This window comes from Alosa alosa, chromosome 18 (assembly GCF_017589495.1).
Source record: "Alosa alosa isolate M-15738 ecotype Scorff River chromosome 18, AALO_Geno_1.1, whole genome shotgun sequence".
In the NCBI taxonomy this organism is placed as follows: domain Eukaryota; kingdom Metazoa; phylum Chordata; class Actinopteri; order Clupeiformes; family Clupeidae; genus Alosa; species Alosa alosa.
The window spans coordinates 15,188,603-15,203,317 of NC_063206.1; the positions used below are offsets into that span (position 1 = coordinate 15,188,603).

At 43.5% G+C, this 14,715-nt stretch overlaps 2 protein-coding genes across 7 annotated transcripts in view; one reads left to right on the plus strand and one right to left on the minus strand.

Moving 5' to 3' along the window:
- micu1 (mitochondrial calcium uptake 1) overlaps positions 1–8,940 on the minus strand; it is a 47,925-nt gene extending 38,985 nt beyond the window's left edge. For all 6 annotated transcript variants that reach the window (XM_048269061.1, XM_048269060.1, XM_048269059.1 and 3 more), the window contains exons 1-3: positions 8,754–8,940; positions 2,670–2,834; positions 1,379–1,571 (exon numbers count right to left, since the gene is read on the minus strand). In XM_048269061.1, the coding sequence (XP_048125018.1) occupies positions 1,379–1,571; positions 2,670–2,833 (357 nt within the window). In that variant the 5' untranslated portion in view covers position 2,834; positions 8,754–8,940. The remainder of the gene's footprint in view (positions 1–1,378; positions 1,572–2,669; positions 2,835–8,753) is intronic.
- A 4,777-nt stretch (positions 8,941–13,717) lies between these two features.
- mcu (mitochondrial calcium uniporter) overlaps positions 13,718–14,715 on the plus strand; it is a 63,694-nt gene continuing 62,696 nt past the window's right edge. The window contains exon 1 of the mRNA XM_048269062.1: positions 13,718–14,141. Within this exon, the coding sequence (XP_048125019.1) occupies positions 14,028–14,141 (114 nt within the window). The 5' untranslated portion in view covers positions 13,718–14,027. The remainder of the gene's footprint in view (positions 14,142–14,715) is intronic.

The window sequence follows — 14,715 nt, forward strand, 5'->3', positions numbered from 1 at the left end:
GCCGCTTGAAATGCTTTGTCTGCTGGATGATACAAGGATGAAGCAATCCAACATCCTGATCCCGTAGCCTTAAAAGGGAGTGGAGAAGCTGCGAGCCAATAGGATTTCTACATTTGCCATGTCATAAACAAACAGTGTCAAAACATGGTGCTGCAATAACAAATCTCCTTGTGTGTGTTCAGTCAAACACACACACGAGAGATGCAAGCACAAGCACAAGCACAAACACCACACACACACACACACACACAATCATGCTTGGAAAAACAATCAGTACATGCCGCCAGAGAAATCCAAGGGCATGCTATAAAGTGAGACAGATGCACCAAGAAATTGGAGCTGCCCTCTGCAGACAAGCATTCTAACCAAAAAAAATAAAATGCAATCGCTTGACTATTTAATGCAACTAGCAATGACCTTGCTTTGTTCCTCTTCTAGGAGAAAGTATACTTTACTTGCCACAGCTTTTGATACATACACACACAGACACACACACACACAGCCAACATTGAGCTGGGGAAATCCATTTCCTGTGTGTATATGTGTGTGTGTGTCTGTGTGTGCGTGTGTGTCTGTGGTGTGTGTGTGTGTGTGTCTTTCAGTGATCCCCAAGAGATTCCTCTGCCTTGAAGACCTTATTGAGTTTAGTGAGAGCATCTGCTGTCACCGAAATAACTCTTCTATACCCTCTAATTTCTCCCCCATTCTCTCCTCCTGCTACACTTTCTCTTTTCCTCTCCCTCCTCCTCCCCCTTCCTCTCAAATAGCTGACCGGTGGGGCGGGGGGGGGGTCCCAGCGGCTCAGACACTGCACTCATTTTAGCAGCCCTCTTGTCCAGTGTGGTTAGTCTCCCGTCTCCCCGACACAGGGATGGTGACAGAGGTGGAGGCCCGGGCTATTAAGCTGCCACCCGGCACAACTGCCCTCAGTGCGGCTCAGCACTGTCCTGAGCAGCGCACCGGACGCCCACCGTCCAACAGCATGTAAAGCAAAATCCAATTTCAATGAGACAGCAGCAGCATGTGGCCCTGCTTGCTTTATAGCCATGGATTTGCATGTTGATGAGCTCTCTCTCTCTCTCTTTCTCTCTATCTATCTAGCTCACTCTCTCTTTCTCTCTCTCTAGGGACCCATTTTTGTGGGCACACACTGTTGTATTCACACTCAAGCATAAACACACAGAGCCATGCTGACTCATCCCGTATCGACTGGAGGGACTGAATGCACACAAATGAACCCACTCATGCATCTCCACTCACTGGTGTGAATACGCGCACACACACACACGCGCGCGCACACACGCACACGCACACGCACACGCACACGTGGAAAGGCAGGCTTGGCTGATGGGTGGTCCCCCCTCTCTCTCCTCATTACCTTGCGGTCACGGAAGCCGACGCGCGGCTTCATCTTCTTGCCCTCGGTTCCCCTGTCTTCGCCCTCGTCCTCCTCGCCGCCGCTGGACTCCAGGGCGCTGTCGGACGAGCCGTTATCAGGGGCCCCGTCCTTCATGGGCTCTTCCTCCTCCGCGCGCTCCTCGGGGGTGACGGAGGCGGCCTCAGCGTAGGCCCTACAACACACAGGGGGGAGAGAGCCACAGCAACATGAGCCTGAGGGAGGGCCACTGTGCTCTGGGTGAAAGCAGGTTAATGGTGGCCTTTGCTCTGTGTGTAGCTTAGGGTTGTTGTGTATGTTATGTGTGCACGTGTTAAAGCAAATGTATGGGTGTATTGGTGTATTTGTGTGTGTGTGTGTGTGTGTGTGTGTGTGTGTGTGTGTGTGTGTGTGTGTGTGTGTGTGTGTGTGTGTGTGTGTGCTCATTTCTGTGTTTTGTATTACTGCGTTGATGCAAGTTAATGTCGTTTGTGAGCATGCTGTGGGTTTAAGATATGGGTTCAAGTGTTTAAGATATGATATATAATACATAGATTGTCTGAAAAGGGAAAATGAGCATGGGTCTATGCGTACTGTATACATTTTAGTTTACATTTATTGAGTGTGGAGTATGTGCTTGGCATGCATGTGTATGTTTGGGCAGAGTCAGATGATTCATCTGATATCTTGTACAAATTGAAAACAGGCTGCCGCAGTGATAAACAGCCAGTGGCTGTACGGCGGCAGCCTGAATAATTCAGTTTAATGAGACACAGCCCGAATGAGGCTGAGGTTAAGGGCCTGGAACCGTCTCGCCCTGGTGCCCAGACCCTACCAACACACACACACACACACACATCTCTCCTCCATACATCAACCCCCAACAAACAAACACACACACCTTATACATCTAGCTCTCCACTACACAGGCCTGGCTGGGATATGGCTGCCACATCACTACAGAGAGCAGAGTCACTACAGCTCTTTGTTCTAACACTGAGTTAGGTGGGGACTGAGGGAGACTAAACCTCCATCAGCTGTGTACACTGTACAGTGAAGAAGCACACATTCTGATAGTGAATGACTGAAATGTAATAGACACAATGGAACACTTCAGAGACAACAAAAGAAAAGGGTCTGTTAGTGAGTGGAAGCCAAAACAAAGACGACTGAGATAAGGGGACTGATAAAAAAAACAAAGATGGAGACAGGAAGAGACAGATTCAGAGAGATGACACGAGACAAAAATAGAGTTTAGATAGTGTGTGGTGAGGTGAGGAGAGGCGTGGCCCACCTCGTCCACAGCAGTCCTGTGCTGGCCGTCACTCCAGTCACGCCTGCCAGCGCCGCCAGCAGGAGCCTCCGCCGGTTAGGCACTCGTGTAGCGTTGCCGTGGTATCTCCTCGACAACTGCACCATGCCAACAGTGGCCACTGTCAACGCCCGCAAGCGGAACATTCTGTGGGAGAAGGAGAGATGGGCGTGAGGTGTGAGTTGAGGAAGACAAACAGACAGAATTCTCAACTTGGTCAAATAACACAGAATCCAGGAAAATGGTTGCCACACTGTCTCAGATTTTGTTTGTCAAAAGTTTGTCTTTGTCTAAGTTTGTCTACATAATGTCCCAAAAGTAAATCCAGTAAAATATGTTTGTTAAATTACATGTTTTCATACATTTTTTAACCCTTGATTATTTTATAATTTTACTTTCAAAAATGCCTTATCTTAGAGGCCATGTTTGGGCATTAATATTATTCCTGCCATACAAACTTGAAATGGTCCAGTCATACTGAGAACATGTTTGTCTTCCATCCTACTAAGTTTGGGCTGGCTATGATTAATATTTTTATTGATATCAATGCCCAAACATGGCCCAAATAAAGTAATATCAAGGGCTGAATACTAAGACATAGGATTTGAACAGAAATATTTGACAGGCCTTGGTTTTGGGACACATCTATATTCATGAGAGAGACAAGGTTTGAACAAAATCTGAGATAGTGCAGCAACAACCTTATCCAATTTGACACAGAATGGCCCAACTATATGGCCATTTAAATGGCTCTGGATCTATCTATCTATCTATAAGGCTCTGACTGGATCTAAACAAACTGTCGAAGTGGCATCTATAGCATTCCATGTAGACACGTGGGATCATTTATACCTCATAAATTGTTTTTAAATGTAGGCTATAGCCGTTTAAAGGAGAATTCCGGTGTGATATTGACCTAAAGTGTGTTGAAACATGATACCGAGTGTGAACGTATGTCTCATAGCCCATCTTGGCTTGTCCCCTGCACTCCAAAATCTGGCGCTAGTTAGCCGATGCTACCAACAGCTTTTTCAATGGTGGTGCTTCGGCATCGGGCTAGCCATGCAAATAAATCACTGTTTTTTACGAGGCTCAATGTATCTCCACACTTCATTGGTAGACTTCCGAGGGCCCTGACATTTAAAACGAGACATTGAGAACTTTAAAAAAACACTGGTAGTTTACTTACAAGACGATTTATCCAGACAGTATCTTTACGAAGTTTAGCGTTTGCAGCCATCTTGAATTTAGTCACGATAAGTCGAGCGACGAGTAAGAATGAACAGGTATGATAAGGGATCAGATTCCAAAAATAATTCCGTGGAAATGCATGGATTCCAGTTGCTGCTACTGGAAGAAACTGGAATCCATGCATTTCCACTGAATTATTTTTGAATTTTTGCATCGGCTAACTAGCGCCAGATTTTGGAGTGCAGGGGACAAGTCGAGATGGGCTATGAGACATACGTTCACACACTCGGTATCATGTTTCAACACACTTTAGGTCAATATCACACCGGAATTCTCCTTTAACTGTGTTTTATCTGGTAGGCAGCCACATAACACGAATTCCCTGTCAGGTGTAATAGTATGAAACCAAATCCGAGTGGATATTTCACGTCTTATCAAAGCCTGGCAGCTCGCCTGAACACTCTAAATGAAGGAGAAATCATATTACAACAACCATTTTTTCCCTATGGATGCCCCCTCCTCAGACATGTTCAAACCTCTTTATGCTTTTGAATTTCACCGACAAATGCCTCCGAAGGCACATTAAGTGGGGATGCTGTTCCATGTGAAAAGCTGCTAGTGGGAAAGCTGAGAGTCCCAGTAGTGGGTGCTTTGTGTATTGCTCCATTTGCCTGGAACCGCTCTACACCCTCCAACTCCACCTCCTCCACCTAAGCCTAAGACTGTTTCCTCCCAAACTAATTAACCTTCCCTGGAACAAAAAAAAACATGGCTTAAGACAATCAACTTTTCACCCGGAGGACACGTCCTGCCTCCGCTAAGCAAACACCCCAAAAAACTTCAGCTCGCTCAGCTCGACGTTTAGTCACACTCTGGATTTAATCATCAATTGCAATTATTATCTCAGCAAAATAATAATACATTAAAAATCCTCACACATGATCACCTTCGCTTTTTTTTTCCCCCTTCCTGGAACTGTCGCACTAATCTTGAAAGTTTACTGGCTGCCCAAACTTAATGTCCTTTTGATGCTGCAGCTAAGCGTCCTGGGACAGAGAAGAATAATTAAGGTTGGGTGCGCCGTGTTCTGTGGGCGCAGCACTAAGTGGTGCTGGTGGCGGAGGTGGAGGGCACCAACGGAGAGGAGCGGCGTGCCCAGCGGGCCCAGACAAGACACCTGTCGATACTCTATTAACGATTGGCCTCTTGATTGGCACTCCTGATTCAGCAGATTCTCCTGGGAAGAGGGGGGCGAGGGAGGAGGACAGCGGGGGGTTAACTTGAGCTAATTGAAGTGATCGCTGGGCCGTGACAGAGTGGACTGATGGAGCGGAGTCTGGGGAGGAGAGGGGAGAGGAACAGGAGGAGAGAGAGAGATAGTGTGAGAGAAAGAGAGAGAGAGAATGTAAGGACAGAGTGAGAGAAAGATAAATAGACAGAGACAAAGTCATAGAGCGACAGAATGAAAGGGAAGGTGTCAGAAAAAAGACAGAAGATGAGAAAGGAAAAGTGAATGAGTACCAGAGATTGAGTGAGTGAGAGAAATAATGATGAAGTGAGAGAGAGAGAGAGAGAGAGAGAGAGAGAGAGAGAGAGAGAGAGAGAGAGAGACTCAGCTGGCCATGCACAATGGTTTGTTCAAATTTAGTGACAGGAACTCAGCTGTGTTTAAGAATGAGATGCATAGTGTTCTCTCTAACAACATGTGCCAAGAGAAGCTCCAAAACTGTGCCAGTCTTTGACTCACTTCAAGGTCATTGTAATACAGAACTGTTAAAGGTAATGTCAGCGATTGATCGAACGCAATTTCAAGCACATAACATGTTTTGTCACATTCAGGGAACATCTCCTTACAATCCGCTAGCTGCCCATCACCTGACACTGTAAAAAAAAAGAAAAAAAAACAGGCCCCGAAAACAGGAAACAAATAAGGTGAGGCTAGTCTGTCCTCCAAATAAAAACACTGTGTGGAGTTTCTCTGGGAATACTGAAGAGAGGGGTGAGTTACCTCTTTGGTGTGTTTTGTTTGGTCCTTGGTTAGCATAACAGAATTCACGAATAAGGTCATTATGGGGGGGGTTACTCTTACTACTCTGTCTCAGAGAATACAGAGAATACAGCGTAACAAGTCCTAACAAAATTGATTTCAAGCAAAGTCTACACCGGCTGCTTTCACAAACTACGTCCTTGTCCCTTGCTGAAGCTAGACAAGACATCCATCAGTTTGTGTGGATGGATGGTAGCCATGAAGATCTCTGATTCAACCTGGGACAAGCTTTTCACTGATGACTAGGTCAACAGGGGCTTCAGTACAGCTATGACGAATGATCATTTACATCTGATGATATCAACAACCCGTCCTACTGCCAATTACATAATTATGACTTTGATGAATGATATAGGCTAATAGAAAGATTGTGTAACAAATGGAAACAAACCTGTGTTCTGACAGTGACCAGTAAAATAGGTAAATCCATATCACCCTCGGGCATATCTACAGGCTTTACAGGCTTCACTTTAAAATTGCTAGTGACTTTATGATTATGACTTTCTGTGGATGGATGGGAAAATGTGTAAAAGGTTTTGGAAATGCACAGAAGGCAGAATTCTAAATGTCAAAAAAGCACACAGGAGTTGGGAGGACTTTAATAAGCTCCTAACAACACTGTCAGCAAGGTTAACCTTTCAGCATGCAGTAATTGAATTGCGATTGAGCTCCGACTCTGCAGGCTCTGTACTCCAGACGTCTGATTTCAGGGAGAGAAAGAGAGAAAGTGAGGACCACCTGTGGCTGCAGCTGTGCAACTTCAGATGTGAGCCAAGGTGTCAGATGTGACCCGGTTCAGCCCTGGATAAACTCCCCAATACCACACTGCTCCACAGAGTCACTCAGGCAGATAATCCTCTGTGTGCATAAAAGAACTTATTTTCGGTTTTGATTGTTAGGATGTCAATGCCCACACCACGGACAACATTCTATCCAGAGTTCACTTGTCACTTACTGGAATAATCAGGTAGCCTACGCCGAAGGCTTCAAACAATGTATGCTTGACTGTGTTTGAATGAGTTGATTTAATTGATTAAGTATTGTGTTTTGTTTACCACCTTTGCACTCAGTAGCTTGTTACAGTCAAATGGAACATGATTGACTGAATGACTTCAACTTAATAAAAAAAGAAAGCAAGTACTGTTAACTAACTGGCTAAGCAATAGCCTACACAAAGGTCTTAATTCTAAGTAGGTGGCTATAGCGTAATGCTACAGACAGAACAGAACTTCTTTGCCATCCAACCTCACCTTCAAGAGGCCCTGATAGAAGCTGCAGCCAGCCAACTACCCCTGAGCTTCCCACCCAGACTGCCCGAGGCCAGATAAGATGTAAGCAAAGCTCACCTGGGCTTAGGGAATATCCACTTAAGGGTAAATTAATCTTTTGAAGCATAAACATTTCTGCTGGATTCACACAATCACGCTGCCTGCTGAGAGCTGAAACTCCCTGTGCATGTAATGGATTTTTGGGTCTGTTGACAAATCCGCTCTAATCACCTCATCAAAAACCTAGAATTCCCCAACCTCACTAGCCGGTCTGGGAATCCTGGCTCTGGGAATTTGTTGGAAAATCTTAAATCTGGTAGCATTTACATGATTATAGACATGTTATACAAGACTGTATATCCAACACTAGAAGAAAGCAATTATACACTTTGTCAAGTGCTTGTCAAGTGTCAACATCTTGTGGTGCCTCCAAGCACAATCTTATGCAACACTCAAATACATCCCTTTCTAACCTGGATGTGCCAGGCTATGAACACTTAAAACAACAAGGAAATAGGCTAAGGCCAGCTCCTTCAGTGATGCCCAGGTTTTTTTTATTGAGAAAATCACACTAGCAGGCTATCCCCTTGCCTGTAGTTGTTGTGGAATGTTGAGCCATCACATTTCTTCTCACTCTGACATATAAAGGAAATCATTTGAAAACTATTTACAGATACACTGTGAAATCTGTGCATTATGATAAAAAATATACTACTCAACAAACTTTCGCCTGGTCACAAGCACAATACTCAATCATGGATGCACAAACTATTAAAGACTGAACAGAAAAAGTTTCACCTGAATACACAGTCAGGGGATTTAAATGTAATATGATATTGTTACATGGGAGTGTAAGACAGTGTTGATGATGATAATATAGACACGCTGAGAGAGGAAGATAGACTGGCATTAAAAAATAATTAAAATGAAGTAGTCTAGGCCCTAGTCTAACACTTGGTCAAACATCACCAAGATGCCTTCAGAAGAGGTGGATTGCAACATAACATTTAAGGGTGCACTGTCCATGTTTACCACCACCAAGGTACCAACGTAGCCTACTAAACTGATAAAAAATATCACCGTTTCGTTTCACATAATGTCATTACTTTACCAAGACCAGATAATCTCTATAAACTACCCTTACGTTATAGTGATGGGCTTCAACACAAACATTCATTGGCGTTGTTCCGATTCGCATAGACTAACGACACAGACCGTTCTGCTACACCACCATCTGAGTAATATTGCATGACGAACTGTTAACTGTTGACAACTAACCTGTAAAAAATGTTCAGCAACGTTAGTGTACTGATTCATACCCACTTAATGATAACTAACGCGCACTGACTGTAACAGTTATAACGCTGCCGATTTCACTACGTAGCATACCAAGCTAATGTTAGCTGACGTTATAGCTGAGACATCGCTGCAACTACTGAGTTTGCTAGCTGACAGGCTAGCTACAGATGTTGCTAACAGGCTATCTCTGCCATTAACACAGCTGGCTTGTAGCGGTCAGCTGAAGACGTCGTAATTTATGACGACTTAAAAGTCACTTACTTTAGTTCTTTTGAGAAAACGGTAGTTCACAGTGTCCGCCGCCTTCAAAAATAGGGCTAAAATGACAACCTTTTCAGCTCCGTCTTCGTTTGACAGCTAACGTTACAATTCCAATTCACTGTGCGCTCAGTTCCGCATCCATGAGGGCCTCTTTCCGTCCGTTCTCCACGTAAGACAAGACTGTTCTAGTGCGCATAAAAGTCCCACCCCCTGCGGTAAGGACTGTTTGTAAACACTGAGCTGGTTGCGACGGGACATGTGTGGCACGAGAATGGAAAGCCAGCCTAGTCCTCAAGTTAAGGAAAATAAGAAATAATAGATAGTGTGTGATATAAGTTTCCAATGTAGGCTATACTAGCTATCAAGTTTCAGAGGTAAACTTTTATCATTGGGCTGACTTATGGTAGGCCTATTCTACCCGTGGGCTGTTGGCAGGCACATACTGGCCCAGGGCTTTTAAGATCATAAGGTTTTACACCACATCAAGCACATGTGCTAATGCACGCAAGGCACCTCAATCTGTGCCGGTTTTGTATTCTGCTGGTGCTTTTTTTTTTTCAAGGGAGGGAAGGAGCTAGAAATAGCCTTTTGTGCGCTTTGCTCATAGGATGCTTGGCATAGTTTTCCTACGCTTGTCTCTCTGTTTTTATCCTTCTGTCTCACTCAGTGCTATACTGCACAGTAACAGTTGTTATTGTGTTATTTGTCTGATTTTATAGTGTGCCTTAAGGAAACTCAAAGGAAACCATCCTTGCCAATATTTTCTTATTTATAAGGTGATAAAGTCCTTATATATTTATTATTATTTATAAGGTGAAAATATATGAGTCAAGAACACTGATTGACAGTCTGGACTGCTATGTTTCAATTTAAAATAGGCCTATACTGATGAAATATTTGCAAAATGAGTCATTCGTAAATACATGACCCTGTCTTACACCATGATCTGATTTACTGTTGCCTATTCAATTGCCTGTCAATTAGCAGCACAATCTCTGCTTTAATGAATAAGTATGGGCCCTCCAGTGATAGTTTGTTTTCACATTAAGATTTAATGCACAGCATTAACATGGTATTCACACATGGTGGCCTCTTATTTGTCACCTTTAAGCCATTAAGCATCATTACTGCATCCCATTTCTGACATAGACCCATAGTGCCTTTCTGCTCGCTGCTCTTGCACAAATCCAAATTCATTCTCGTTGAGATATGGCTTCATTTGGCCTGCCTGCAGCACATAAACACTCCTCCCCAATTCACTCTAACAACGCTAAGCTTTTCTGTTTCTGTCATGTGGGTGCCATTTCACAGTCTCCAGTCATCTCCTTTCTTTCTGTATTCAGTCAAACCGGTGAGACTGGAACTTTGTCAGTGTGGCCAGGTGGGGCTAGCCTTTAAAGTCTGTCACAATGCCGATTCCTTAAGGCTTCTACCTTTTAGTAATCCATTTGTTGGAACCATGGCGACTATGCTAAGCTTGATATCTTAAATGCACAAGTCTAAATCCTGTGTAGGTGTGTCCCAACTTGAGTGTAAGGCTTGGTTGTTCGCTGAGTATCTTAAACTATTGATATGGATTCAGGTTTCTGTGGCATGTTTGCTCATTGGTGCTTCCTGGGTGCACTGATTCCCAGGTGGTGCACATGGCTGACAGCCCATAGGGTTTGTGACGGCTTAACAAAATACCGTACAAACCCTTACCACTGCCAAACGATTATTTGACTTTAAAGGTGGACAGAAAAATAAGGCCTGAACAATGGCCTCTTCAGATATTTGCAAGCTAGACTTTGAGTCGGTGTTATGGACTGTTTAATGGGTGTGGCAAGAATGCTCCAGTAAATTCTATTGGCCCATAAGGTCAATTTACTGCACGCAAAGCAATAAAAGGTGTTTCCCTGAACAAAGGTAACCTGAAAGAAATGTCCAGTCAGTCTAGTAAATAGACACAGCTATTATTATCTCTCTTTGTGGCATGCTGATAACAGCATGGGGCTCCAGTTACATGCAGCATGTGTGTGGGGTTCCATTTGTCATGCATAACAGACAGAAAGAAGCTCAAATTTCACCTTATCTCTAAACTATGTGTGTTTGTGTGTTTATCTCAACCTGCCATGGATGCACTGCCTAGGCTGTCCTTCCCAACCCTCTAAACAATAGCAACAAATACACACATACACATGTTTCCAAACAGCTGTAAAGTGATACTTTTAGAGGACTATCTGTCTGATTAATGGAAACGTGGAGGCCATAAAAGCTGGCACACTCACCAGTCTCTTTGTTGGATATGCCATTTGGATGAATATTTGATGTGGACTAAGTGAGGTGTGACTGCCACTGACCCCTCCTCCTCCCCCCTCCAGTGTCCTGTCCCGGGCTTGCTCCCACTCCCTGCCTGCCTCCATTATGATGGGAGTGTCTCATTCATCAGGTGCTGACAAACGCCTCAGTGAGGCCGCTTTAACCGGTACTCCTGCTCTCCTGCTTCAGCTTTCTGCATTCTCTATCCCTGACCTTGAGTTGTGGGCAGGGGGAGTGCTGCACCAGGACATAGGCCTTAACTCTCTCTCTCTTTCTCTCTCTCTCTCTCTCTCTCTCTGTCTGTTTCTCTCTCTCCCCCTCTGTCATTCAAGTATTTAATAGTCAACAACACTAGTAATGAGTATAATGACCGCTTATGTTTATACAAGAAACAGATTTAAAGAAAAAGCAACACTTTTGCATTGAGTTTAGGTTTCGTGTGAACTTTGATCCATGTTCTACAAATAGAGAGTGTATGTGTCCTGTGGAAAATCTGCATATAAGAATTAACATAGAGCTCTACAGCAAACTTTAACGTTTCAGATTAAAATAAAAATAAAACAAATACTGAATAGCCAAGCAGAATGTCCAGTGGAGATTCATAGTGGGCCACAGCACTTTGGCTGAAAGAGCTGAAAACTACTAGGATGTGGCCCACATGTAACACTCCTTAGCACTGGTTCATTGGGGAATTGGAGGGGCCATGACTAAGCAACAGGTGCCAAACGAAAACAAGCCTGTCTTTTTATAGTCACAAAGATCACGGGGCATGAATTAACAAATAGCAAATGACCTACAGCTTCTGCTGACTGAAACATGACTACATTGCTGTGAGACACATGCCTTTAGCATGGTGAACATACAGTATGTAGGCCTAATCATGGCACATTACAGCTAGCTATCTAGTACAGCTAGAGAGATTGTTATTAATGCTAAATTAATTAATGGTCATACAAGATTTGTATTGATGAGGGATAATTCACAATATTCTATTACAACAATGTGAATACCATTTTTGGTCAGCCTGCTTGCTTCAGGCCTCCACACAAACAACTTTCAAAAAGACTATTATTTACCAAAAAGTAAGTGCTACTTTGTCCAATTCCTAAGACAACAGTGAATGTACACACCTGAGAGACCAGCTCTGGTAGGGAGGCCTTGGATTCTTGTCCTTGCTTTAAATTAGTATTTAAATTGCATCGAACCCAATTGCATTGAATCTGTTTAAGGCCAGGCTAAATGGAAATTCTATAGTTGGCTGGGATGGAGGTTCATAATGTTTTGCAAATAGTAATTAGGCCTATTTTGAAATAACGAATAAATCCCTTTTGAGAACGTCATCACAACTGTTTGAGTCATGGGAATGACCTGCCAACATCTTTATACATACAGTGCCTTCCACATTTTGTCCCCTTGGAATCATAAGGTTATCTGACATTTTTGTAAAAACTGAGTTATTCACATAATTATTACTCTGCAACATCTTATTTATTCTGTGGGGTGTTTCTTCAAGTTACTTGCAATTTAGGACTTTGGACTATATATAAAAAGACTTGTTCCGCATATTAACCCATCTATAAATGGCTTACTGAATACAAAATCAAGCTGCCATGGCCATTTCAGTCCCCTGATCTGAACTCCATAAAAAAAACAGTGGGGTGAGTAAAAAAGGAGACTGCAGTCGACCTAGACGATTTGGAGAGATTTGGAAAGAAGAATTGTCTCAAATCCCTTTGTATTCTCCAACTTTGAGATGTCAAATTTCATGATAATAGCCTAGTCTTCTCTGCTGGTATTTGCTGTATAGGTTGAAGGGCCATGTAACTAAGGAGTAGCCCAGTGCTGTTAGGTTGTCTTGGCCACAGATCATCAGATCCGATCAGCATTGTCTGTTGTTGTAATAATAAAGCTCACACTCAGGAACATGATCCTAAACATACAGAGTTACCATAGAAGTGATCTTAGCTGTTCTGGGATTACTTTTAAAGGGTGTCACCTTTCATATGACCTTTTATGGTGGGCTTAAAACATGATTAAAGTTTTAATATGTCAAAGCGCATGGTTATTTTAAATAACAAGTAGCAATGCCCAGGTCTCTTTTTGGTCCAAATGAGTCAGTAGAATTGTAAATGATTAGATTTTTTGGGGGGCGTCTGCCTAAGCATCTGTTGGCTTGAATGTTTGAAGGACAGACTAATAATAGAAAAGTAATAATATAATGGATTGAGCCTTGCTGCCAAGCGACTGGGGGGACACAGTGACTTGCTTTCAAATGTGTGACTCTAGTGAGTTCATAACAATTTGAAAATCAACCAATCCTAATACAAACATAAAAGACTAATAGGCTAAATGATAAATCTCAAGAAATAAGCTACTCAAATGTAGGCTACATGGGTGGACTAACAATTTCAGGTGTTTTTTCAAGCAGTGTGTGGATTTCAGACAGCCCACCACTGACAGTTCAGCCCACTCTGTTTCATTGGAGGAATAAATGATAATTGGCATTATTCAGAAGTTAGGTGTTTGACTTACGGCGCTAAGACTTCTTATTCTGATTGGACGTTGAGTGTAGATACACACCCACCAGGTAACCTGGTGTCCAATCAGCTAAACACTTTCATATTTTTCCTTAAAGTAAATATTTAGGACAAACTGGGATTGTAGCCTAAGTGAATGTATGTTTGATCACGTTGGTCTGTAGTGTCCTCGATAGAAAAAAAAATACTGACTAATCAGTTTGACAGCAAATGCCAAACGTTTGCTGTCCTGGCTTTTCGCTCCTCTCGGTTAGAAAAGTATTCGCAGGGTGTCCGGAACTGGTGCAACATCGACTCCCTTCCGAAGTAGCTGGTGGCGTTGGCTTGTAGATGAGACGGTAGCCCAGCCCAGCAGCCCGCCTATTCCCCTCCCTTCCCAGCTCGGTCTCACTAGGTTTGCCTGCAGCATTCGCGTCCTCGGCCAGGTTTTACTTCAGAGATGGCTGCGAAAGTGTGTAGGTCGGTTCTCTTCTTGTCCAGGAGCAGTGGATCGGTGGCAGCCACCTTCCCCGTACTTGGTGTCTCCTCACAACGGCATCAACACAAAAGATCGGTAAGAAAGCCCACTTGGAGCATGCATTGTACAGGGGTTGGTGGGCTAGGGAGGAGGCGAAAGACTGGATGGGTTCTCGGTACTGAAAAGAGTAGCCTGGACGGGAAATGGGCTTGCTAAGGAAGTAACGTTAGCTTTCTCCGGTTTTGATATTTCTTACGGTCTTGTACCGACTGCGGCAGATGACTCGTTTAGGTTGATGACTATTTAGCACTTTTTGAGAGGTATTATTATTGTTATCCACATATTCGGTTTGGCGAATGTGAAACTAACATGGGATAGCCTAGGCTACTGTCTGCCGATGGACAGGGACACCCCTGCTTGACATTAAAATGGCTAGTTACGGCTTGACCGACTGCTTTGGTAGTTCACATGTGTGTGATATTTTGTTGTGTCTTCTAGTCGCAGACGGAGGTTTCGTTATGTCTGTCAACTTCAACAAGGTTTTGATCGTGACGTTCGTGTATATTGAATTATTCGCCCACATAACCTTGAATGCAACAGTGGTTTTCCAACTCGTTATGGACTTATCGGGGCTACCTGGTAAACCGACTGTGGAAAATGGGTTAACCAG